Source organism: Neophocaena asiaeorientalis, unplaced genomic scaffold (genome assembly GCF_003031525.2).
Source record: "Neophocaena asiaeorientalis asiaeorientalis breed wild unplaced genomic scaffold, Neophocaena_asiaeorientalis_V1.1 scaffold4, whole genome shotgun sequence".
In the NCBI taxonomy this organism is placed as follows: domain Eukaryota; kingdom Metazoa; phylum Chordata; class Mammalia; order Artiodactyla; family Phocoenidae; genus Neophocaena; species Neophocaena asiaeorientalis.
Window position 1 is genome coordinate 3,172,507 of NW_020173682.1, and position 24,989 is coordinate 3,197,495.

Here is a 24,989-nt window from a genome sequence, read left to right on the forward strand (position 1 = left end):
GGCGGCCAGCCCGGGGCCGAGGCGTCCACCCGCCTGGCTCCGCGGCTCGCTGCGCCGCTGTGGCCCGCCGAGCCGTCAGGGGCCAGGAGGGCACACGCCGCCAGAGGGGACGCCCCGGAGAGCTGCCCCCCGCTGGCTCCTGGAGAGGGGCCACACGGGCCACTGTGATGAGTGTTTCACTGGAAATGTCCGACGACCTCTCGTCTGAGAGAGAAGCGTTTACACAGATGCTCCCGACTCCCCCCCAATCTCCTCACCTCACCTCGCCCGCCGTGCCCGTTGTGTTCCCCCCGCTCCGACACTTTCACTGTCCGTCTCAACCTCGAAGTGCTTCTTATAACCAAAGCTTCTGCTCTTCGCAAGAAATCAGGGCAAAAGGAGGCGACTTGAAGTGAACGAGACGTTGAGGTTTTCCTGCGTCAGACACCTGCTCTGAGGGGAAGCCAGAAGATGCTGTGGCCCTGCGTCAGGGACACCGCCCAACGCGGCCCACGAGGTGGTGGTCACGCTGAGCCTGAAACCTCCCCTGTCTCTCCTAAGTGTCCGTCTGTCCAGTTAAGACTGGACAGGTAAGACAGACAGTATTAGGCATGCAAGTACCTGGCACTTGAAGTCTGTCCCTGGAAAACGCCTGTCTTGATTGCCTACCTTCAGACCTGGACATTAAAAATTATTATTTTGTTAAGTAAGTTAAGCTATTTTTTGTTTCGCTTCTTTGATTATTCCAGGTTCTTGCCAAATATATCTTGGACCTTTATAAGTACAACTGTTTCACATCTAACTCCTTATTCCTCTCCCCCAAAGAAAACTCAGAGTTGTAAAAATGAGTTAACATATATAGTGTTTTATCAGCTAATACAGGAACCATTTCCCTCAATCTCTTTGTTAATTAGCTCTGTACTGTTGACATACCTTTATTTATTGAATATAAAAACAGTAGTCATAATATATAAATTTTTGATGTAAAATATTCACATCATTGGGAAACCGTATTCCAACTAAAGTTACTTTTATAAAATACTTCCAGTCAGCTGTCCATCACGGTACCACATCAATGATCGCCAGCCCCGGCCCTTCCTAATACGAAGTTTCATCCCAGTTCATGGCTTTGGAATGTGTAAATTCTTGAAGTCTAACTGGTATGTATCTTCTTTGCTGCTACCATTAACCCCTTTCAAAGAATCACGCTAACGGATTCCATGTTTTAAATTCTGGCCTGGACTCTTCGTTTCTCACTTTACTGTGAAACACACTAGTCCAGGTCAGAGTATTCCGCAAAATCTCTGTTGCAGGATTTGACAAAAGAGCACGCTTACGTGAAAACTGTAGAGTGGGCATGCGTGTAAACGGTGTGGACTAAATATGTAACTGAAGAAATAATCCCAAGGACAATGGGATATTCACTGACTCGTGGAATGTAAACTTCGAGTCTTTTCACACAGCAAAGGTTTCATCTTAACAGACTCAGTTGTAGGATCATGACTGTTGTAGTTAACCTAGAAAATGCTGGAAAAGTTCTGAATAGTTCTGCGTCTTTCTCGTCACACCCATTTCAGCCTTTCCTCTGCTCTTTCTCTACTGCTCACTTAAGTTACCGTTACAAAAAGGTGCTGCTAAACGTAGGATGTCTTAGTTATTCTGTACTTTGGGACAATGCCACATTTTAACATGGTCTGCTCTGCATTCATGTTAAACCTTCAACTGTCAGCTACACTGAACTGTTCGACAAGCCTGGTTTAAAGTCATTCATTCACAGCAAACAACTAAAGAGCTGGCTTCTGCGCTGTCTACTATTAGTCGTATTAAGTGCCATTTTAGGAATGATTCTTACAGCTGAAAGTATGTTAAATACTCACCTGCACTTCGCGTGTGTGGCGCATCGTCCTGGGGGCTGCTGCCCATCACTGATGGGCTGTGGTCATCTCCCCATGACACCTGAAAAGTGACAGCTTCCGGCAGGTCAAAGGCCTCTGAAGGCCTGAGCACGGCAAAGCCAACTTTCTCCCACCTTCATCCTATATGGTCTGCGATTCTTGCCTCCGATTTTGAACTGTACTTTTCCTTTCTAAAATAAACGTCATCAGAATGGATCTTCAGTTCCTCGCCCTTTGCTCAGTGACACAATGCTGCTACTCCTGGTTAATCTTACTAACACGTCAAGAGTCATGCTGTTGGAGAAAACAGGCAATCAGAGGGCTCTGGGTCAGTTGTTGAATCGTGTTATATTTTTAACTCTTTGTACTTTACTGTTTAAAATGTGATACACGGTTTTGAAGTAAAATGTACTCACTGTTGAATTAAAATGCTTCTGTTTCACAGATACAACTATGGTAACATTAAATATGTTAAAAGAGAGTGTATTCATTCTCTTCCACATTTCCCTGATTTTTGTCCTTTTATCATATTCTTTCTTATATGTCTGTGTTCCTTAAGATTGAATGTTTTATTTTCCAGTTTTATTTTTTGAAAGAAAAAAACCCACTGAAAAATGTCTATGTTAAAGAAACAAATTTTAACAATATTTTTTATTTGTCCTTACTGTTTTCAATATGCGAATATTTTTCTTTTGTTTTGCCTGCATTGCTTGTATTTTGATATTTATTGGTATTAATCAAAACTTTACACATTTGCTACTAGGCTCCTTCCCTACCATTTCCATCCCAGCCTGGCACCTAAGGCTCTGCTGAGAGCATGAGAAGGGATGGATTTTGTGTATTTTTCAAAAACATGTTGAAAGTTCAAGGAAGTACGCCGAGCCCTAGAAGCAGAAGCACCACAGGTCAACAGTGTCTCTCTTCAGGCAGATGACATCTACTGGCTCTCAGGCAGAATGAGGGACAGAAAGGAGTCAGTCACACGTTTGAATCTTAGGACGCCTGATGGGGTTTCTCCCTCGTTCGATAAGCGTGTAACAATGATCTGCTCTGAAGCTGTACAGAAAGCACAGTCCTGCCTCCAGAATGTTCCCAAGCCTGGGGGCAGGGGTCCAGGGCATGCCTCGTACACTAGAGTGATGTATCGAGTGCCGTGACAGGAGGAGACAGAGGTGCGAGGGGTGTAGAGAGAGACATGCCCGACCCAGCCCCCAAGAAGGGTGTGCAAGAAAGGCTTCCTCAGGGCAGAGGCCTCTGAAGATCTCACCTGATCCGAGACGAGATGAGCATTCTTCATGGATACAAGGAAGTTTCAAGAAATCCCTAACGGAGACCTATGAAGGAAAAAAAAAATATATTAGGCAGTTGTCCGAGGCTCAGGAAATTTTGAGGTGATCTGAATTAACAAGATAGATGTATTTAACACAATGTGAGATAGCTTTTAAACTATGGCTGGGTATTTTAATATATTTTATCTAAAAAGCAGGTAGGATGAAAAGCAAGCCTACAGTTACAATTCATCTTAAAAAGGCCGCCCACTTATACTGGCCGCCATGGGTGATGTTTGGTCACTTCTGCAGTTTGGGGGATTTCAGGTCTGATGGTGAAGGGGTCTTGTTTCGTCTTGACCTAGTCACAGTTGCTTGGTCTGGGGAAGGTGTTCTGTGGAGCTGCTTCTGTTCAGAGGGAGAACACCAAGGCTTAGCTCTGAGTGCCTGGCCACTTCCCAGCTCTCACAAGATGGTTTTCTCACCAGTCACGTCTCTAGGAACTGGTATGTATTCCATTAGATGATAAAAGGTACCCGAATTGTGCAAGTCTCATTTTTAATCTACAGAGTTTAAAAAAATTCATTTTAGGTTTTAGTTGAAAATATGACAGAAGAAAAAACGTCAACATAGTGAAGGGAGACTGTTACTGGGAGTAGTCCAGAATTCATTTGAAAGAGGGTTGATTTACCAAATAGTAAACAGAAAAAGTCAGGTAAAATCCCCAGCTACGTTCCTGGCACTTGATAAATAAGTTATAGTTCCCACACCCTGAGTTCTGAAGGAACTCAATAACGGAAAACGTGTTTTATAACCAAATTAAATACCACTAATTTTATTCCTTTTGTTAAATCCACTTATTTTAACATTAAAAATGACTTGCATTCTTTACAAATTAAAACAAAGACCCCAAATGAAAATATGTTCCAGACATCTTCAGGCATCTCCTTTTCTTTATACTCCGCTAAATCCATAAAGGAACAGTATTTTAGACACACAAGTGCCCCCCTCCACCCCCGGCTACTTCCTGTGTGAAGTACAGTCTCTTGATTCCTGGTGGAACAGCCGGCAGCCTTTTCTGTTTCCTCAGCAACCACGGCATCAATCACGTGGCCTGACACAGTTTTTGGTTTAAAAAAAATGGAAAATGTTTGGAACTTTCATTTCTAAGGATCCTTCTCCTACGTGCTTTTGCATTTTACAAATTTTGCAATGAAAAAGCCTATACAATCCTTATTTGCGAGCCACATCGTGTCTTCTATCCTGGCGTCTCTGAGAGAACCAGTGTCGCTGTCCTGTGACGGCACCACGCAGGGATCGAATCGCTGCAGCCGTTTCAGTTGCTCAGATGACAGGCCAGCTCCCAGCATCCCTTCTCCTCCAACCTGTGGGTCCTGCTCGGGGAGACAAATAAGCACAAACATCCTCGTGTCGGGAAGTTTGCCCGTGTACCATTTACGTAAAAGGACAAACTGAGCTGTAACTACCACCAATTCCAGAAACAGAAAAATGAGTAAATACCTTTTATTTTTGTGAAATGGACATGCTGCTTTTCCGGGTAGTAAAAGTGGGAGGGTGGTAACATGCAGCCACTTGACGACTGAGTCCCTAGGATGGCCCTTATGCTTATCAAGGCCCACGACATGCAGGAGACCTGGGCTCTACACTTAGAAGCACGTGGATTCACATCACAGCTCTGCCACAGCTTAGCTGTGCGACTTGAGGAAAGTAACTTACCGTACCTGCTTCCTCATCTACGAAACAGGTGAAATACTCTGATCTGAGGCTTAAATAAGTAGGGTGGTATCGGGCCTGGCACAGGGTGGGCACTTAGCAAGTGGAACATTATTATCAGTTACAGCAGGAGATGAAAACCCAGCTTTATTTGGCAGACGCCCCAGAACTGGCAGGAGCTTCTTGGGCATCTGAAGATGCCTCTCTCTGGCCCACACCTATTGGATGATGAAAGTTCTCTTTTTTTGTTGTTGTTTTTAAATGTACTAGGATATTAAAAGAGACGAGAAAACTAAGGCTGCCTCGATTAGTTTAGAGGAATACAGAATCATAAGGAACCGAGTGATCTGAGCAAACCACTACTACAAAAGATGCATAAGCGTAACTTAAGTCACCATTTCACAAATGCTTGTGTCACTGAAGATGTATGTTCTTAGGTTTATATCTGAAACCTGCTGTTTATTAACCCATGTGTGTGGGGGGGAGTTCCATCTCTTTTAGGTATATACTGAGTGTATATGTATATACACACACATCAAATTCAAGTGAATTCTCAAGTCTTCCTTTCATCTACAATGCACTTATCTTAATTTCTGAATCTAGAAACCATCTCTAGATTGCCTTCTGTCTGTATATTCCAATTACTTACTAGAATTCTGTACTGGAACAACTGACGTTAGATGTTCAGTTTATCTGAATGAATGTGAGCATTACCACAGATTTAAACCTAATCTCAAACATCATGGGCTAAAAAATCTAGTCATAAATATAGTTTTAATAAAAACCAGAATGGAAAGACAGTGCTAGATAAAATAAAGTACAAGACACCTTTTGAAATGTTCCCTATCTTATATAAGGATCCAGAAGGAAGCAATAATCCTGAACCATTTCCCCCCTTGGCTAGTCTTCTGATATCCCAGTTATTAAAGCCTCTTTGGGCTTTGGTGTGATATGAGAAAACTGCTCAACATTTGCCCTGTCAGAAAAATTGTAGGACCGAGGGGTGGAGGAAGGGTTTTAGAAACAAAATTCTGAGTAACACGAAGAGCCACAAGTCAAATAAACATGTTGCAGAAAACCCCTGAGCTCTGTGGCATTTTAACACAACCGTAGACAGTGAAGGCCTGGAAAAACTGGGTCAGGACGTGAAAATCCTCTAGCAGCTGTCTGGAACAGCTCTCATTAGAGAACCCTTGTGTACCGCGTCTCTTCACATCACTCTCTGTGTTTATCAACATGCCTAAGTTTCCACGACTTACCGGATCACCCAGAGACAACGGCAATGGCCCTCACCTGGCGCTGAAGCTGAAGGTGAGGAAGTGTCTTGAGGGCCCAGGCGACCTGTTCTTCATTCTCTGCTAGGGTGACAGTGCACGTGCTATACACCAGCACGCCCCCCGGCTTCAGCAGCTCCGCTGCCTAAAGACAGGTGTGATCGGATGATGAGTATCGCAAGAGCAAGTGGACATTTTAAATATAATGTATATAAACAAATATATACATGAAATACAGCTATAAGTGAAACGACTCTCACAGAACATCTACTGCATGAAGATGCAGAAGACCTCAGACTTCTAGAAGGGCCAGAAAACCTCCACATAACCAGCCAGGACAAAAGAAAAAAAGAGAGAGAGAGAAAGGAATCAGGACTGGACCTGCGGCCCTGAGAGGGAGCTGTGCAGAAGGAAAGTTTCCTGCAACTGCCGGTATGGGGAGGTGGGGCGCTGGGTGCTGAAGCTTGGGCTTCAGAGACAGTCCCGGGAAAGGACCAGGGTTGGCTGTGTGAAGACACCTTGAAGAGGCTGGAGAATGGCAACTGAGGCTGCACTCAGAAGAAGCCTGGGCCCATGAGAGACGGCAAGGCACCACTGTTGGGGGGAGGGGTGGGAAAACCACAGGAGCGTCTTTCCCTACACACGCTCCAAGGCAACAGGACACAGCCTACACAAGCTCTGGGGGCGGGCACGAGCCGACACAGCCATCATGGGCTCCAGAGGCAGGCACAGGCCACTACCACCACTAAGAGACCCACGAGCGGGCTCCCGTCGCCACCCCCGCTATCCCTGGGAGCACGCGGGCCGCTGCTACCACTGGGAGACATGGGAGAGGGTGCCAATGGCTGCCCCAGCCGTACCGGGAGCACGCACAGGCCACCGCGCCTGCACAGCCCGTATCGAGTGGATAACGGCCAGCACACACTGAGGAGAGAGGCAGCAAGCATCCAGACTAAAAGCAGCCCTTGATTCTGGACGAGATGGCGGAGTAGAGGGACCTGACCTCACCTCCTCTCACAGAAACACCAACATCACACCGAAATGCTGAACCACCATCAACAAAAACAGATCAGAGCCTACCAAAAAAGACAGTTTGCTACAATATATCCACAAAGAAGAAGCCACAACAAGACAGTAGGAGGAACGCTTTCACAATATAAGCAAATCCCATATCCGCCAGGTGGGCAACCCACAAAATGGAAAATAATTGCAGCGCAAGGTTCTCCCACAAGAGTTAAAGTTCTGGGCCCCTGGTCAGGCTCCCCAGCCTGAGGGTCTGGCACAAGAGGAGGAACCTCCAGAGCACTTGGCTTTGAAGACCAGCAGGGCTCAAGTGCAGGACCTCCATAGGACGAGGGGAAACAAAGACTCCAGTCTTGGAAGGTGCACACAAGATTTCACATGCACTGGGACCCAGCGCAAAGCAGTGACTCCGTAGACACCTGGGCTAGACCTACCTGTGGGTTTTGGAGGGTCTCCTGGGGAGGCACGGGTTGACTGTGGCTCACTATGGGAGCAAGGTCACTGGTGGCAGAGGTCCCAGGGAATACTGATTGGCCTGAGTTCTCCAGGAGGTCGCCATTTTGGCACCAAGACCGAGGCCTACCCAACAACCTACAGGCTCCAGTGCTAGAACACCTCAGACCATACAACCAGTGGGACAGGAACACAGCCCCAACCATCAGCAAACAGGCTGCCTAAAGCCATACTGAGCTCACAGCCACATCTAAACACACCACTTGACATGAACCTGCCCACCAGAGGGACGAGACCCAGCTCCACCCACCAGTGGGCAGGCACCTCCCACCAGGAAGCCTGCACAAGCCCCAGGACCAACCTCATCCACCAGGGGGCAGACACCAGGAGCAAGAGGAGCCACCGTCCTGCAGCCTGAGAAACAGAGACACAAACACATACAGTCAGACAAAATGAGATAGCAGAGAAATATGTTCCAGAAGAAGGAACAAGATAAGAACCAAAAAGAAAAACTAAGTGAAGTGGAGACAGGCAATCTACCTGAGAAAGAATTTACAGTAACAATAGTAGAGATGATCCAAGATCTCGGAAAAAGAATGGAGGCACAGACCAAGAAGACAAGAAGAAATGTTTAACAAAGAGCTACAAGATTTAAAGGACAAACAGAGATGAACAATACAGTAACTGCAATGAAAAATACACTAGAAGGAATCAATAACAGAAAAAATGAGGCAGAAGAACAAATAAGTGAGCTGGAAGACAGTGGTAGAAATCACTGCCACAGAACAGAATAAAGAAAAAAGAATGAAAGGAAATTAGGACAATTTCAGAGACCTCTGGGACAACATTAAATGAACCAACGTTCACATTATAGGGGTCTGAGAAGGAGAAGAGAGAGGGAAAGGGCCTGAGAAAATATTTGAAGAGATTATAGCCAAAAACTTCCCTGACGTGAGAAAGGAAACGCTCACTCAAGTCCAGGAAGTGCTGAGAGTGCCATATAAGGTTAACCCAAGGAGGAACATGCCAAGACACACATTAATCAAACTGACAAAAATTAAAGACAAAGTAAAAATATTAAAAGGAACAAATAACATAAAAAGGAATCCCCATAAGGCTATCACCAGATTTTTCAGCAGAAACTCTGCAAGTCAGAAGGGAGAGGCACAATATATTTAAAGTGATGAAAGGGAAAAACCTACTACAAGAATACTTTACCCAGCAATGCCCTCATTCAGATACAACATTCAGATTTGATGGAGAAATCAAAAGCTTCAGAGACAAGCAAAAGTTAAGAGAATTCAGCACCACCAGACCAGCTTTACAACAAGTGCTAAAGGAAATTCTCTAGACAGAAAAGAAAAGGCTACAAGTAGAAATAAGAAAATTACAAATGGAAAAGCTCACTGGCAAAGGCAAAACTTAAAGTAACGGTAGGAAATCATCCACACACAAATATGATATGAGAAGAGGAGAGTAGAAATGCAGGATATTGGAAATGTACTGGAAATTAAGAGACCAGCAACTTAAAACAACCTTGTATATATATATAAACTGCTGTATCAGAACCTCACGGGAACCACAAACCAAAAATCTACAATAGACACACACAAAAAAGAAAAAGCAATCCAAACACAACACGAAAGATAGCCATCAAATCACAAGAGAACAAAAGAGGAAGGGAAGAAAAAAGACCTACAAAAACAAATCCAAAACAATTAACAAAAATGGCAATAACACATTATCGATAATTACCTTAAATGTAAATGGATTAAATACTCCAACCAAAAGACACAGACTGGCTGAATGGATACAAAAACAAGACTGATATATATGCTGTCTACAAGAGAACCACCTCAGATCTAAGGACATATACAGACTGAAAGTGAGAGGATGGAAAAAGGTATTCCATGTAAATGGAAATCAAAAGAAAGCTGCAGTAGCAGTACTTTTTGCTACTTTTGTCATAACAGACAAAACAGACTTTAAAATAAAGTCTGTTACAAGAGACAAAGAAGGACACTACATAATGATCAAGGGATCAATCCAAGAAGAAGATATAACTGTAAATATATATGCATCCAACATAGGAGCAACTCAATATATAAGGCAAATGCTAACAGCCATAAAAGGAGAAATTGACAATAACACAATAATAGTGGGGGACTTTAACACCCCACATTCATCGACAGATTATCCAGAAAGAAAATCAATAAACACAGGCCTTAAATGACACATCAGACCAGATGAACTTAATTCACATATATACAGAACATTCTATCCAAAAGCAGCAGAATACACATTCTTCTCAAGTGCACATGGAACATTCTCCAGGACAGATCACATCTTGGGCCACAAATCAAGCCTCAGTAAATTTAAGAAAGTTGAAATCATATCAAGCATGTTTTCCGACAACAACACTATGAAATGAGAAATCAATTACAGGGAAAAAACTGTAAGAAACACGAACACAGGGAAGCTAAACAATATGTTACTAAAACATCAGTGGGTCACAGAAGAAATCAAAGAGGAAATCAAAAGCTATCTGGAGACAAATGACAATGAAAACACAACGATCCATAACCTACAGGATGCAGCAAAAGCAGTTTTAAGAGGGAAGTTTACAGCAATACAATCTTACCTCAGGAAACAAGAAAAATCTCAAATAAACAACTAACTTTACACCTAAAGCAACTAGAGAAATAACAAACAAAACCCAAAATTAGCAGAAGGAAAGAAACCATAAAGATCAGAGCAGAAATAAATGAAACAGAGATGAAGAAAACAATAGAAAAGATCAATGAAACTAAAAGCTGGTTCTTGGAAAGGATAAAATTGATAACCCTTTAGCCAGACTCATCAAGAAAAAGAGGGAGAGGGCTCAAGTTAATAAAATTAAAAATGAAAAAGGAAAAGTTACAATGGACACCACAGAAATACAAAGAGTCATAAGAGACTACTATGAACACATATATGCCAATAAAATGGACAACCTAGAAGAAATGGACAAATTCTTAGAAAGGTACAATTTCCCAAGACTGAACCAGGAAGAAATAGAAAATATGAACAGACCAATCACAAGTACTGAAATTAAAACTGTGATTAAAAATCTTCCAACAAACAAAAGTCCAGGATCAGATGGCTTCACTGGTGAACCTTATCAAACGTTTACAGGAGAGTTAACACCTATCCTTCTGAAACTCTTCCCAAAAACTGCAGAGGAAGAAACACTCCCAAATTCATTCTATGAGGCCACCATCACCCTGACACCAAAATTTGTATGGAGACACAAATGACCCCAAACAGCAGAAGAAATCTTGAGAAAGAAAAATGGAGCTGGAGGAATCAATCAGACACCCAGACTTCAGAACACGATACAAAGCTACAGTCATCAAAACAGTATGGTACTGGCACAAAAACAGACTCATAGATCAATGGAAGAGGATAGAAAGCCCAGAAATAAACCCCACACCTATGGAAAATTAATCTATGACAAAGGAGGCAAGAATATACTATGGAGAAAACACAGTCTCTTCAATAGTGGTGCTGGGAAAACTGGACAGCTACATGTAAAAGAACGAAATTAGTACATTCTCTAACACCATACACAAAAATAAACTCAAAATGGATCAAAGACCTAAATGTAAGGCTAGACACTATAAAACTCTTAGAGGAAAACAAAGGCAGAACACTGTTTGATATAAATCACAGCAATATCTGTGGACCCACCTCCTACAGTAATTAAAATAAAAACAAATGGGACCTAATCAAACTTAAAAGCTTTTGCACAGCAAAGGAAACCATCAACAACTCGAAAAGACGACCCACAAAATGGGAGAAAATATTTGCAAACAAAGTGACCGACAGGGTATTAATCTCCAAAATATACAAACAGCTCGTGCAGCTCTGTCAAAAACACAAACAACTCAATCAAAAAATGGGCAGAAGATCTAAACAGACACTTCTCCAAAGAAGACATACAGATGGCCAAAAAGCACGTGAAAAGATGCTCAACTTCACTAATTATCAGAGAAATGTAAATCAAAACTACAATGAGGTACCACCTCACACCAGGCAGAATGGCCATCATCAAAAAGCCTACAAACAATAAATGCTGGAGAGAGTGTGGAGGAGAGGGAACCCTCTTGCACTGTTGGTGGGAATGTAAATTGATACAGCCACTATGGAGAACAGTATGGAGGTTCCTTAAAAATCTAAAAATAGAGTTGCCATAATGATCCAGCAATCCAACTCCTGGGCATATATCTGGACAAAACCATAATTAGAAAAGACAGATGCACCCCAATGTTCACTGCAGCACTATTTACAATAGCCAGGACATGAAAAAAACCTAAATGTCTATCAACAGATGAATGGATAAAGATGTGGTGCATGTATACAATGGAATATTACTCAGCCACAAAAAAGAATGAAATAATGCCATTTGCAGCAACATGGATGGACCCAGAGATTATCATACTAAGTGAAATAAGCCAAAGACAAAAATCATATGATACCACTTACATGTGGAATCTAAAAAAATGATACAGATGAACTTATTTACAAAACAGAAACAGACTCACAGACATAGAAAACAAACTTATGGTTACCAAAGGGGAAAGGTGCCAGGGAGGGATAAATTAGGAGTTTGGAATTAACATATATACACTACCACATATATAAATAGATAATCAACAAGGACCTACTGTACAGCACAGGAACTGTACTCAATATTCTGTAGTAACCTATACGTGGGAAAAGAATCTGAAGAAGAATGGATACATGTATATGTATGAATGAATCACTTTGCTGCACCCTTGCAACTAACACAACATTGTGTATCAACTATACTCCAATATAAAATAAAAATTTAAAAACAAAAAAAAAATACACGCACTCCAGTGTTCACAGCAGCACCATTTACAATAGCCAAGACATGGAAGCCACCTAAAAGTCCATCAACAGAGGAATGCATAAAGAATGTGTGGTATATACGTACAATGGAATATTACTTGGCCGTAAAAAAAGAATGAAATAATGCCATTTGCAGCAACATGGATGGACCTAGAGACTATCATACTAAGTGAAGTAAGTCAGAAAGAGAAAGACAAATAGCACATAGTATCACTTATATGTGGAAGCTAAAAAAAATGATACAAATGAACTTATTTACAAAACGGAAATAGATGCACAGACATAGAAAACAAAGTTATGATTACTGAAGGGGTAACAGTATGGGGGACAGATAAACTAGGAGTTTGGGATTAACACACATACACTACTATGTATAAAACAGATAACCAATGAGGACCTACTGTATAGCACAGGGAACTCTATTCAGTATTGTTATAACCTATATAAGAAAAAAGTCTGAAAAAGAATGGATATATGCATAACTGAATCACTTTGCTGTATACCTGAAACTAACACAACACTGTAAATCAACTAGACTCCAAAACAATTTATTAAAAACAAAAAGACTCATGGGTAGGATTTATAAAGGAGAAAAAGACCATGATTCCTTTATATTATTTATGGTTTATTTTTTAAATGGGAAGAGTAAGTCAGGCTTGTTGTAACACACAACATTTATGAATGTGTACAAAATAAAGGTGTATCAAGAAAAAATATATACATATATGATACCTTTTTCAAGTGTCTGGGATAAATAAGTGATGGTCTGTATGACCAGGACTCTCTTTAATTAGAGTGTTCCAGGCCAGATGCATTTCATTATCTTGTAGCTGTTTTAGTCCATCTGGACCAAGACTTTCCCAAATATGCTCATTCAGTTTCACGGCTTTAGATACTATTTTTATACTGAAAACTCACCAATTTACATTTTTAGGTGAGACTCCTTTCTGAATTCTGTACCCATATGTTCAACTGCATTCTCAATATTTTTACCCTCAGACATGACACGTCCCAAACTAAACTCCTACCTTCTTCCTCTGAACCCTCCTGGAGCCGGATTCCCGTCCTCCCCGGGGCGCAGGCCCCAACCTCAGATTATCCTTTATGCCTCTTTTTCTCACATTCCGCAGTCATCAAGCAAATGCCATCGGCTCTACCTTCAAAATATATCCAGAGATTGGCTACTTCTCACCAACTTCCACTGCTATCATTCTGCTCCAAGTTTCATGATTTTTCGCCTGGATTATTCAAACAGTTTCCTACCTGCTTCATTCCCTGCCCTCCTACCATCTATTCTCAACACAGCAGCCAGATCGGTGCTTTTAAAACTGTCTCTTCTCAGCTCAAAACCCTTCCATGGTGAGTTCCCTGGTGGCCTAGTGGTTAGGATCCCAGGCTTTCACTGCCGCGGCCCAGGTTCAATCCCTGGCCAGGGAACTGAGATCCCACAAGCCGCATGGCACAGCCAAAAAACAAAACAGAACAAAAAAGCCCTTCCAATGTTCCCGTCATCCCTTGGAGTCAAAGCCCACATCCTCGAGTGGCCTTCGAGGCCCTGCGTACAGCAGGCCCCTCGCAGCCTTCCCTTCTCATGTGCCTGGCTTGCCCTGCTTGAGCACCACCTGCCCCTGCTGCTCTGGAAGGTGCACGGCACACACCTACCTCAGGACCTCTGCACCAGCCCGGAAAGCTCTGCTCCTTCCCGGCAGTGCTCGCTCCCTCCTCACCATCCCCTTATCTTTGTTTCTATATCAGCATCTCAGCAGCGCCCTCCCTGCCCAGCCCATGTACAATTTTCAACTGTTCCAATCAGGCGCTCCCATCCCCCTTCCTCTCTAAAGTTTGCTTCATTGGGCACTGCCTTGGAATACAAGAAACCTCCAACTCAACTAGCTGTTTATTTTCCTCCCCAGTTAGAACAGAAACCCCATGTAAAAGGTCAGGGGTTGACTAGCATGTCATCAGCACCTAGAGTTGTGTATTACATACAGGAGGTTCCCAATGAGTATTTGTCCAGGAAATAAGGTGTAATATGAAAATGAACTTGTCCCAAATAACTAAAGTTTCTCTTTTCAAATCCCCAGATTTAAAAAAAAAAGTTAATAAAAATCTTAAAAAAAAAAAGAAAAGCATATACTATGCTTTCTTAATCCTAGTACACTGATCAAATTTAAACTTTGCTACTGGCTGCCAGCTGCTGTTCTAAGCACATTACACAGCTTTTCTCAACAAATCTTATAACCGCCATGAGAATGGTAGCCCCATCAGGGGAAGTTACCCTACCCACTTCTCCCATATGGAAACCCAGGTACCTAGAGTAACGTATGTGGAGGCACTGGGTCCACAGTCTCAACCCCTACCCTCACCCAGTGGCACACCCACTGGATCCTACATGCTCTCTTGCACACGGTCAGATGTTCCTTGTCACTGAGACCAACACATCTCCTCCCAAGTAGCCTCTTAAGTCTTTTCGCTATGAGCTAAAAAGAACAAAAAGCCATGTCTCTTAAAACAGGGTCCTAATTTTACCCTCACATCAAACTGGGTTGCAGCTATAAGCAAAGCTTCTTTTTTTTGCTGCTTGCTGTCTTAACTTCCAGGATGTGTTCTCTGAAGACCATATACAATAAAAGTTTAAACAATCCACTCTTAGTGCCACTTTTGTGTAGGAAAGGAGACACCAGGAGTGCTGAAAAGAAATGTACTGAAAGACAGCTTCAGAGATGGAATCATCAGAGCATACCCACTGTTGCTGCAGCTTGTGTATTTATAATTAGAGACTGAGAGGAAATGGTGGGATCATCTCTGATCAAATGCTGTCTACATCCTATGGAATCATGTTGGCAAGACTGACAGAAATTCTCACATGTTCTATCTGGGCTTCTTCTGAAACATACTGTAGACCAGTTAGATTTGCTACATTTTTACTGTCCTTCTATATCTGACACTGGATGCTGTCACTTCCCAATCTTATGAATGTGTTTGCCTCTACTGGATTTCCCACTTTTAATTCACTAAGATGATCCAGGAACCCTATAAAAAGGTAATTTATTTTATACCCAAATGTTTTACATCAATTAGCAACTATGTTAACAACCCCCCCTTTATTTTTGGCCGTGCCGTGCAGCGTGCAGGATCTTAGCTCCTCGACCAGGGATCGAACCCGGGTCCCCTGCAGTGGAAGCGCAGAGTCCTAACCACTGGACTGCCAGGGAAGTCCCAACAATGCTCTATTTTTAAGACAGAGCAGAATGTTTGAAATTCCTTAAATGTCTCAGAGAAGAAATTCTATTATTGCCTGAGATGAAAGAGTGAGTCAACATAAAGGAAAACTAGGTGTTCTGTGTGTGTGGTACAGTGTATATAAAATTTACCATTTTAACCATTTTTAAGTGTACAATTCAATGGCATTAAGTACGCTCACACTGTTTACAACCATCACCATTATCCCATCTCCCGAACTTCTTCATCATCCCATGAAACAGGAACTCCCCATTCGCTCTCCTGTCCCTCCAGCTTCTGGCAACCTCTTTTCTACTTTCCATCTCCATGAATTTGCCTATTCTTGATACTCATATAAACAGAATCACACACCATTTGGTCCTTTTGTGTCTGGCTTATATAACTTAGCATAATGTGTTCAAAATTCATCCATGTTGTAGCGTGTATGAGAATTTCATTCCTTTTTAAGGCTGGGTAATATTCCACTGTATGTACATACCACATTTTACTTATCCCTTCGATACCTGGGTTTTTCCCACATTTTGGTTACTGTGAATGATGCTGCTATGAATACTGCTCTCAGTCTTTAAAAGATCAAACTAGTAAAGGTCACCTTTCTTCCACAGCAAAAAATTATCACATACCACAGTGAAGAGTTTTCGCTGTAACGGTTGATATGATGTCACTTCCTTCAAAGTCCAAGTACAAGCCATGTTTGGTCTCTGTCCCAGTCCACTGCAGGGAGCATCCAGAAGAATTCGGTCAAAAGATTCCGGTAAGAATGGAGGTTCTCCTATAAAGAGAATTATAAACACTATTTGCTCTCCGCCCTATTAGGACAGAAAACTCCTGAAACAGATGCAATTATCGGAATTTAACATCATCATCTAGAACAGAAAGTAATGCATAACAATTCCATCAGGTAGCTGGCTAAGCTAACTGACTTACAGGTAAAAGGTTAAAGATGTGATTATTATAGGATTAACTGATATAGCGCAAGCCAAGGCCTAATCAAACAAGGCCGGTACCCCCAATGTCAGAAGCCACACTTCACCAGAGCTAGGACATGAAATTAACTCTAGTCATTCTAAGAGCTGGTATTTTTCTTAGTAAATCTTACTGCAGACAGCCCCAGAAAAAGAGACTACCTCTTAGTTTCTAGGCAAACACCCTGGTTCTATGGTTCCTCAGCTTCCTTGCTTCTGTGGCCATCAGCAAAGCTATGCTCTAGAATGAGTCTACATAGCCCCGAATCCCATCTTCCACAGGTTTCCCTCTGCATTTGCTTACATAAGTTTCTCCACTCCAGCTTCTCATCTACTTAGGGTTACTGGAGAAAATCATGAAACCAAGCGGGTCTGCTCATGTATTTATGGTATCTAACTGTAGGCAAGATATTGCTGCAGACTGCTTTCATGCAAAGCTAGCTGATTTCCTACGGTGCCCACAGCAGCGTTCTGGGTCTCACCCCAAGAAACCTGCTTTTCTGACTGCAAAACTGTGAGACATAAGCTCTTATCAATTTAACTCATCTCCATCCACAACCATCCTTGCTTTCTTATCGACTGCCTCCAAAGAAGTATCTTTCCAAAGTAAGCAATTATTTTTAAGGGTTTTAATACATGCTGATAAAGTCCTGTAGAAAGAGTATATGCAGTTTACACCTCCAGTGTCATGACTTTCCCCAAAATCCTCACCAAAGTTGACAACTATGTTACTGACCATTTGTATGTTTTTGTTTAGATGGTCACATCGTCTCTGCTGGTTTTCTACTGAGACTTGTTTTTTTTGTATTGATTAGAAGAGCTCTTTGTACCTCAAAAATAGTGATCTCATCTTTCTTAACTATTTTACAAATATTTCCCACTATTTGCCATCTGCCACGTTTTTTTTTACATACTTAAATGGTGAGTATTAACTTTATCTTTTTTCTTGAGTTCTAGCTTTGCGTTCATGCTTTAAAATCTTCCCCATTATGAAGTCAAATAAATGTTCATCTATACCTGCTTCTAGTTACTTTCCATTTAATTCCTGACAGTAAACTTTAATCCATCCTAAAGTTACTTTTGTGTATAAACCTTTCCCCCAGCCCTCCAAACAAAAAAATCATCTTAGCGCTATTTATTAATTTACTTTTCCCTCTAGGTCTGCAATGCTAATTTTATCATATACGAAATTTTAGTATACATTTGAACCTATTTCAAGGACTATCTGTTCTGCTCCAAATATGCTAGTTATTAAGCTATATTCTTCTGAGCTCCAAGTTTACCCACCTCTACTCTGCTGTGTGATGCTCAGGGGGAAACTACAATTCTCCTTTGCCTGTTGGCTTCAAGATGCACCAACAGGAGGCAGAGAAGCAACGGGGGTGGGAAGAGGATGAAAGATAAAAGGGGTAGAGGACAGAACTTGATCCTTCCTGATGGCTTGCTGTTTCTGTCAAAACAAGCCCAGTAGGGCTTCCCTGGTGGCGCACTGGTTGCGAGGCCGCCTGCCGATGCAGGGGACACGGGTTCGTGCCCCGGTCCGGGAAGATCCCACATGCCGTGGAGTGGCTGGGCCCGTGAGCCATGGCCGCTGAGCCTGCGCGTCCGGAGCCTGTGCTCCGCAACGGGAGAGGCCACGACAGTGAGAGGCCCGCGTACCAAAAAAAAAAAAGCCCAGTAACAGCCCTTCGCCTTGACAGGTACAGTTTCCAGCTTTTTCCCTTAAGTATCCATATGAAGTGGACAGAGCCCCCTCTCTCAAGCTGGACCCTGCGTAGCACAGCAGCTAGGTAAAACCCCCTCCTTAGAGTTCCGAATCCCAGCTCCACGGAGCCTTGCCCCTAAACTTCTGGAGAGCCCAGAGATAAATCCGCACACTTATAGTCAATTATCTATGACAAGGGAAGCAAAAGTACACAATGGGGGAAAAGACAGTCTTCAATAAGAGATTTGGGGAAAACTGGACAACTATATGCAAAAGAATGAAGTTAGAACATTTTCTCACACCATATATAAAAATAAAATCAAAATGAACAAAAGTTCTAAATGTAAGACCAGAAACCATACACCAACTGGAAGAAAACACAGGCAGAACACTCCTTTACAGAAGTCTTAGCAATTCTGTTTCACCTCAGGCAAGGAAAACAAAAGCAAAAATAAACAACTGGCACCTCATCAAACCTAAAAGCTTTTGCACAGTGAAAGAAACCACCAACAAAACCAAAAGACAATCTATAGAATGGTAGCAAATGATCTGCCTGATAAGGGTTAATATCATATCCAAAGTATATAATGAACTCACAAAACTCAGTATCAAAAAAACAAAACCACCTGATTAAAAAATGGGCAGAGAACCTGAACAGGCATTTTTCCAAAGGAGACAGACAGATGGCCAACAGGCACATGACAAGACGCCCAACGGCACTAATCACCAGGGAAATGCACATCAAAACCACAGGTCATCAAAAAGACAAGAGATGACAGGCGTTGCAGAGGGTGTGGAGAAAAGGGAACCCTCATGCATTGCCAGTGGGAATGTAAACTGGTGCAACCACTATGGAAAACAGTATGGAAGTTCCTCATAAAATTAAAAACAGAACTACTACTAATGAAAAGAACAAAGAGGCGGAAGACCAACAGGAAACAGAACACTTCAACATTATAAACCAACTAGACCTAACAGAAAACACTATGTAACAGCAGAACACATATTCCTCTCCAGTGCACGTGGAGACAAACCACATGCAAGGCCATAAGACAAAGCTGAGTAAATCTGAAAAAGCTTAAACTCACACGTTTCTTCTCCCACCAAAATGGAATGAAAACAGAAGTTAGTAACAGAAAGAAATCTGGAAAATTCCAAGTATGTGGAAATTTAAAAACATGCTCCTAAATAACCGTGGGGCAAAGAAATCACAGGTAAATCCTAAAATGCTGTGACGTGAACGAAAACAAAACACAATGTACCAAATCTTATGGGAAGAAGTGAAATAGTGCTTAGAGGGACATTTACAGCTGTAAATACCTACATTAAAAAGAAAAGGGCTTCCCTGGTGGCGCAGTGGTTGAGAATCCACCTGCCAATGCAGGGGACATGGGTTCGAGTCCTGGTCCAGGAAGATCCTGCATGCCATGGAGCAACTAAGCCCGTGCACCACAACTACTGAGCCTGCACTCTAGAGCCCACATACTGCAACTACTGAGCCCGTGTGCCACAACTACTGAAGCCCACCCACCTAGAGCCCATGCTCTGCAACAAGAGAAGCCACCGCAATGAGAAGCCTGCGCACCACAATGGAGAGTAGCCCCCGCTCGCCGCAACTAGAGAAAGTCTGCACAGTGACGAAGACCCAACACAGCCAAAAATAAAAAGATAAATTTATTTTAAAAAAAAAAAGAAGAAAAAAGAATAGTCTCAAAGTAATAACCTAGGCTTCCCTTATTAAGACACTGAAAAAAGATGAGCAAACTAAAAATGAAGCAGAGGAAGAAAATAATAAAAATTAGAGCAGAGAGGCTCCCCCGATGCCAGGGCCTCAAGTCACTTCAGTTTGGCCTGCGGCTCTCAGGGGTAAAAGGGGCTCCAGAGGTGTGTCTCCAACCCCAGTGCCAATCACCCCACACCACAATCGTTGTGGAGAAGAGAATAGAGGAGTGAAGAAGGGTGCATTTTCCCTCTCACCTCAAAGCTCAGCTAGGGAAACCACGTAGCCCTGACCAGTGGGCTCAAGGCCCTACTGGAAACTGGTTCTCAGCTTGAGAGATGAGGAAACAAGAACCAGTAACAAGCACTTTTTTTTTTTCCAACTTTTGAGGGGTGCTGAGACAAGATGGCAGAATAGATCTTTAGCCAAACTCGTCAAGAAAAAAAGCGAAACGGCTCAGATGAATAAACTTAGAAATGAAAAAGGAGAAGTTGAAATGGACACCACAGAAATATAAAGGATCGTAAGAGACTACTACAATCAACTATATGCCAATAAAATGGACAAACTAGAAGAAATGGACAAACCCTTAGAAAAACACAATCTCCCAAGACTGAACCAGGAAGAAATAGAAAATATGAACAGACCAATCACAAGTACTGAAATTGAAACTGTGATTGAAACCTCCCAACAAACAAAAGTCAAGGGGCTTCCCTGGTGGTGCAATGGTTGACAATCTGCCTGCCAATGCAGGGGTCATGGGTTCGAGCCCTGGTGCAGGAAGATCCCACATGCCGCAGAGCAACTAAGCAACTAAGCCCATGCACCACAACTACTAAGCCTGCGCTCTAGAGCCTGCGAGCCACAACTACTGAGCCCGCGTGCTGCAACTACTGAAGCCCTCTCACCGCAACTAGAGAAAGCCCACGCACAGCGACGCAGACTCAATGCAGCCAAAAATAAAGATAAACAAATAAATAAATCTATTTATTTATTTAAAAAAAAAGAAAAGTAGAGGACCAGATGGATTCACAGGCAAATTCTATCAAACATTTACAGAAGAGTTAACACCTATCCTTCTGGAACTACTGCAAAAAACTGCAGAGGAAGGAACACTCCCAAGCTCATTCTATGAGGCCACCATCACCCTGATACTAAAACCAGACAAAAATACCACCAAAAAAAAAAAAAAAAAATTACAGACCAATATCACTGATGAACATAGATGCAAAAATCCTCAACAAATATACTAGCAAACCAAATCCAACAATACATTAAAAGGATCATACACCATGGCCAAACGGGATTTATCCCGGGGATGCAAGAATTCTTCAACATCTGTAAATCAATCAGTGTGATACACCACATTAACAAAGTGAAAAATAAAAACCATATGATCATCTCAATAGATGCAGAAAAAGCTTCTGACAAAATTCAACACCCATTTATGATGAAAACTCTCCAAAAGTGGGCATAGAGGGAACTCACTTCAACATAATAAAGGCCGTATATGACAAATCCACAGCAAACATCATTCTCAATGATGGAAAGCTGAAAGCACTTCCTGTAAGATCAGGAACAAGACAAGGATGTCCGCTCTCACCACTTTTACTGAACATAGTTTTGGAAGTCCTAGCCACAGCAATCAGAGAAGAAAAAGATATAAAAGGCATCCAAATTGGAAAAGAAGAAGTAAAACTGTCACTGTTCGCAGATGACACGATACTATACATAGAAAATCCTAAAGATACTACCAGAAAACTACTAGAGCTCATTAATGAATTCGGTAAAGCTGCAGAATACAAAATTAAAACATAGAATCTGCTACATTTCTATACACTAACAATGAAAGTCCAAAAACAGAAATTAAAGAAACAATCCCATTTACCATCACATCAAAAAGAATAAAATACCTACGGATAAACCTACCTAAGGAGACAAAGACCTGTACTCTGAAAACTATGAAAAACTGATGAAAGAAATCGAAGATGACACAAACAGAGGAAAGATACACCATATTCCTGGGTTGGAAGAATCAATATTGTCAGAATGACTATACAACCCAAGGCAACCTACAGATGCAATGCAATCCCTATCCAATTACCAATGGCATTTTTCACAGAACTAAAAACAAAAAAATTTTTAATTTCTATGGAGACACAAAAATATCTGAATAGCCAAAGCAATCTTGAGAAAGAAAAACAAAGCTGGAAGAATCAGACTCCCTGACTTCACACTATACTACAAAGCTACAGTAATCAAAACAGTATGAAACTGGCACAAAAACAGAAATACAGATCAATGGAACAAGACAGAAAGTCCAGAAATAAACCCATGCACCTATGATCAATTAATCTACAACAAAGGAGGCAAGACTATTCAATGGTGAAAAGACAGTGTCTTCAATAAATGGTGCTGGGAAAACTGGACAGCTACATGTAAAAAATGAAATTAGAACATTTTCTAACACCATGCACAAAAATAAACTCAAAATGAGTTAAAGACCTAAACGTAAGACTGGATACTATAAAACTCTTGGAGGCAAACATAGTAAGAATACTCTTTGACATAAATTCAAGCAGTATCTTTTTTGATCCATCTCCTAGAGTAATAGAAATAAAAACAAAAACAAACAAATGTGACCTAATTAAATTCAAAAGCTTCGGCACAGCAAAGGAAACCATCAACAAAATGAAAAGATAACCCACAGAATGGGAGAAAGTATTTGTAAATGATGTGACTGACAGGGATTAATCTCCAAAATATAGAAACAGCTCGTGCAGCTCTATGGCAAAAAAACAAACAACCCAATCAAAAAATGGGCACAAGATCTAAATAGACATTCCTCCAAAGACATACAGATGGCCAAAAAGCGCATGAAAAGATGCTCAACATCAGTAATTATCAGAGAAATGCAAATCAAAACTACAACAAGTTATCACCTCACACCAGTCAGAATGGCCATGATCAAAGTCTACAAACAGGGACTTCCCTGGTGGCCCAGTGGTTAAGACTCCATGCTCCCAATGCAGGGGGCCCAGGTTGGATCCCAGGTCAGGAAACTAGATCCCCTATGCATGACGCAACTAAGAGTTCGCATGCCACACTAAGGAGCCCACCTGCCACAACTAAGACCCGGCACAACCAAATAAATAAATAAATAAAATTTTTTAAAGTCTACAAACAAATGCCGGAGAGGGTGTGAAGCAAAGGGAACCCTCCAACACTGTTGGTGGGAAGTAAATTGGTACAACCACTATGGAGAACAGTATGAAGGTTTCTTAAAAAACTAAAAAGAGAACTACCATATGATCCAGCAATCCCACTACTGAGCATATATCCAGACAAAAACATGGTTCAAAAGGATACACGCACTCCAGTGTTCACTGCAGCACTGCTTACAATCGCCAAGACATGGAAGCAACCTAAATGTTCATCGACAGAAGAATGGATAAAGAAGATGTGGTAGGGCCCAGGATGTAGAGTTGGCAGTGCCTGACGGCGCGTCTGACACAGAGTTGGGTGGGGTCGAGAGTAGGGGCAGCAGTCGGGGATGGCGGCAGAAGGAGGCAGCAGCAATCACTTATAAATGGCACTGAAGCAGGACCCGAAGCCTCAATTCCAGGAGGGTGAGAGAGTGCTGTGCTTCCACGGGCCTCTTCTTTATGAAGCAAAGTGTGTAAAGGTGGCCATAAAGGATAAACAAGTGTAATACTTTACACATTACAGTAGTTGGAATAAAAATTGAGATGAATGAGTTCCAGAAAGCAGAGTACTCAAATACGTGGACACCAATCTACAACAAGCAACGAGAACTTCAAAAAGCCAATCAGGAGCAATATGCAGAGGGGAAGATGAGAGGGGCTGCCCCTGGAAAGAAGACTTCTGGTCTGCAACAGAAAAATGCTGAAGTGAAAACTAAAAAGAACAAACAGAAAACACCTGGAAATGGAGATGGTGGTAGCACCAGTGAGACAACCTCAGCCTCCTACAAGAAAAGGGCCCAAGCAGACCCTACTGTTGACAATGAGGAAACATTCACAAACGAAGCTGAAGTTACAGTAAAGATTCCTGAAGAACTAAAACCGAGGCTTGTTGATGACTGGGACTTAATTACCCAGCAAAAACAGCTCTTTAATGATCAATGATGTTGAGCATTCTTTCATGTGTTTGTTGGCAGTCTGTATATCTTCTTTGGAGAAATGTCTATTTAGGTCTTCTGCCCATTTTTGGATTGGGCTGTTTTTTTGTTATTGAGCTGTATGAGCTGCTTGTAAATTTTGGAGATTAATCCTTTGTCAGTTGCTTCAGTTGCAAATATTTTCTCCCATTCTGAGGGCTGTCTTTTGGTCTTGTTTATGGTTTCCTTTGCTGTGCAAAAGCTTTGAAGTTCCATTAGGTCCCATTTGTTTATTTTTGTTTTTATTTCCATTTCTCTAGGAGGTGGGTCAAAAAGGATCTTGCTGTGATTTATGTCATAGAGTGTTCTGCCTATGTTTTCCTCTAAGAGTTTGATAGTTTCTGGCCTTACATTTAGGTCTTTAATCCATTTTGAGCTTATTTTTGTATATGGTGTTAGGGAGTGATCTAATCTCATACTTTTACATGTACCTGTCCAGTTTTCCCAGCACCACTTATTGAAGAGGCTGTCCCTTCTCCACTGTACATTCCTGCCTCCTTTATCAAAGATAAGGTGACCATATGTGTGTGGGTTTATCTCTGGGCTTTCTATCCTCTTCCATTGATCGATCTTTCTGTTTCTGTGTCAGTACCATACTGTCTTGATTACTGTAGCTTTGTAGTATAGTCTGAAGTC

At 41.9% G+C, this 24,989-nt stretch overlaps 1 protein-coding gene and 1 pseudogene across 5 annotated transcripts in view; one reads left to right on the forward strand and one right to left on the reverse strand.

Annotated features, from left to right (window-relative positions):
• Nucleotides 1-24,989, reverse strand: part of NSUN6 (NOP2/Sun RNA methyltransferase 6) — an 80,362-nt gene that overhangs the window by 4,068 nt on the left and 51,305 nt on the right. For 2 of the 5 annotated variants that reach the window (XM_024750063.1, XM_024750068.1), the window contains exons 9-12: nt 16,407-16,555; nt 6,170-6,295; nt 3,142-4,536; nt 258-2,168 (exon numbers count right to left, since the gene is read on the reverse strand). In XM_024750063.1, coding sequence (XP_024605831.1) covers nt 4,324-4,536; nt 6,170-6,295; nt 16,407-16,555 — 488 coding nt within the window. In that variant the 3' untranslated portion in view covers nt 258-2,168; nt 3,142-4,323. Of the gene's footprint in view, nt 1-257; nt 2,169-3,141; nt 4,537-6,135; nt 6,296-16,406; nt 16,556-24,989 lie in introns of those variants that run through there. The other 3 variants (XM_024750065.1, XM_024750066.1, XM_024750067.1) reach the window with 3 other exon arrangements.
• LOC112402876 (mortality factor 4-like protein 1) overlaps nt 23,918-24,989 on the forward strand; it is a 1,660-nt pseudogene continuing 588 nt past the window's right edge.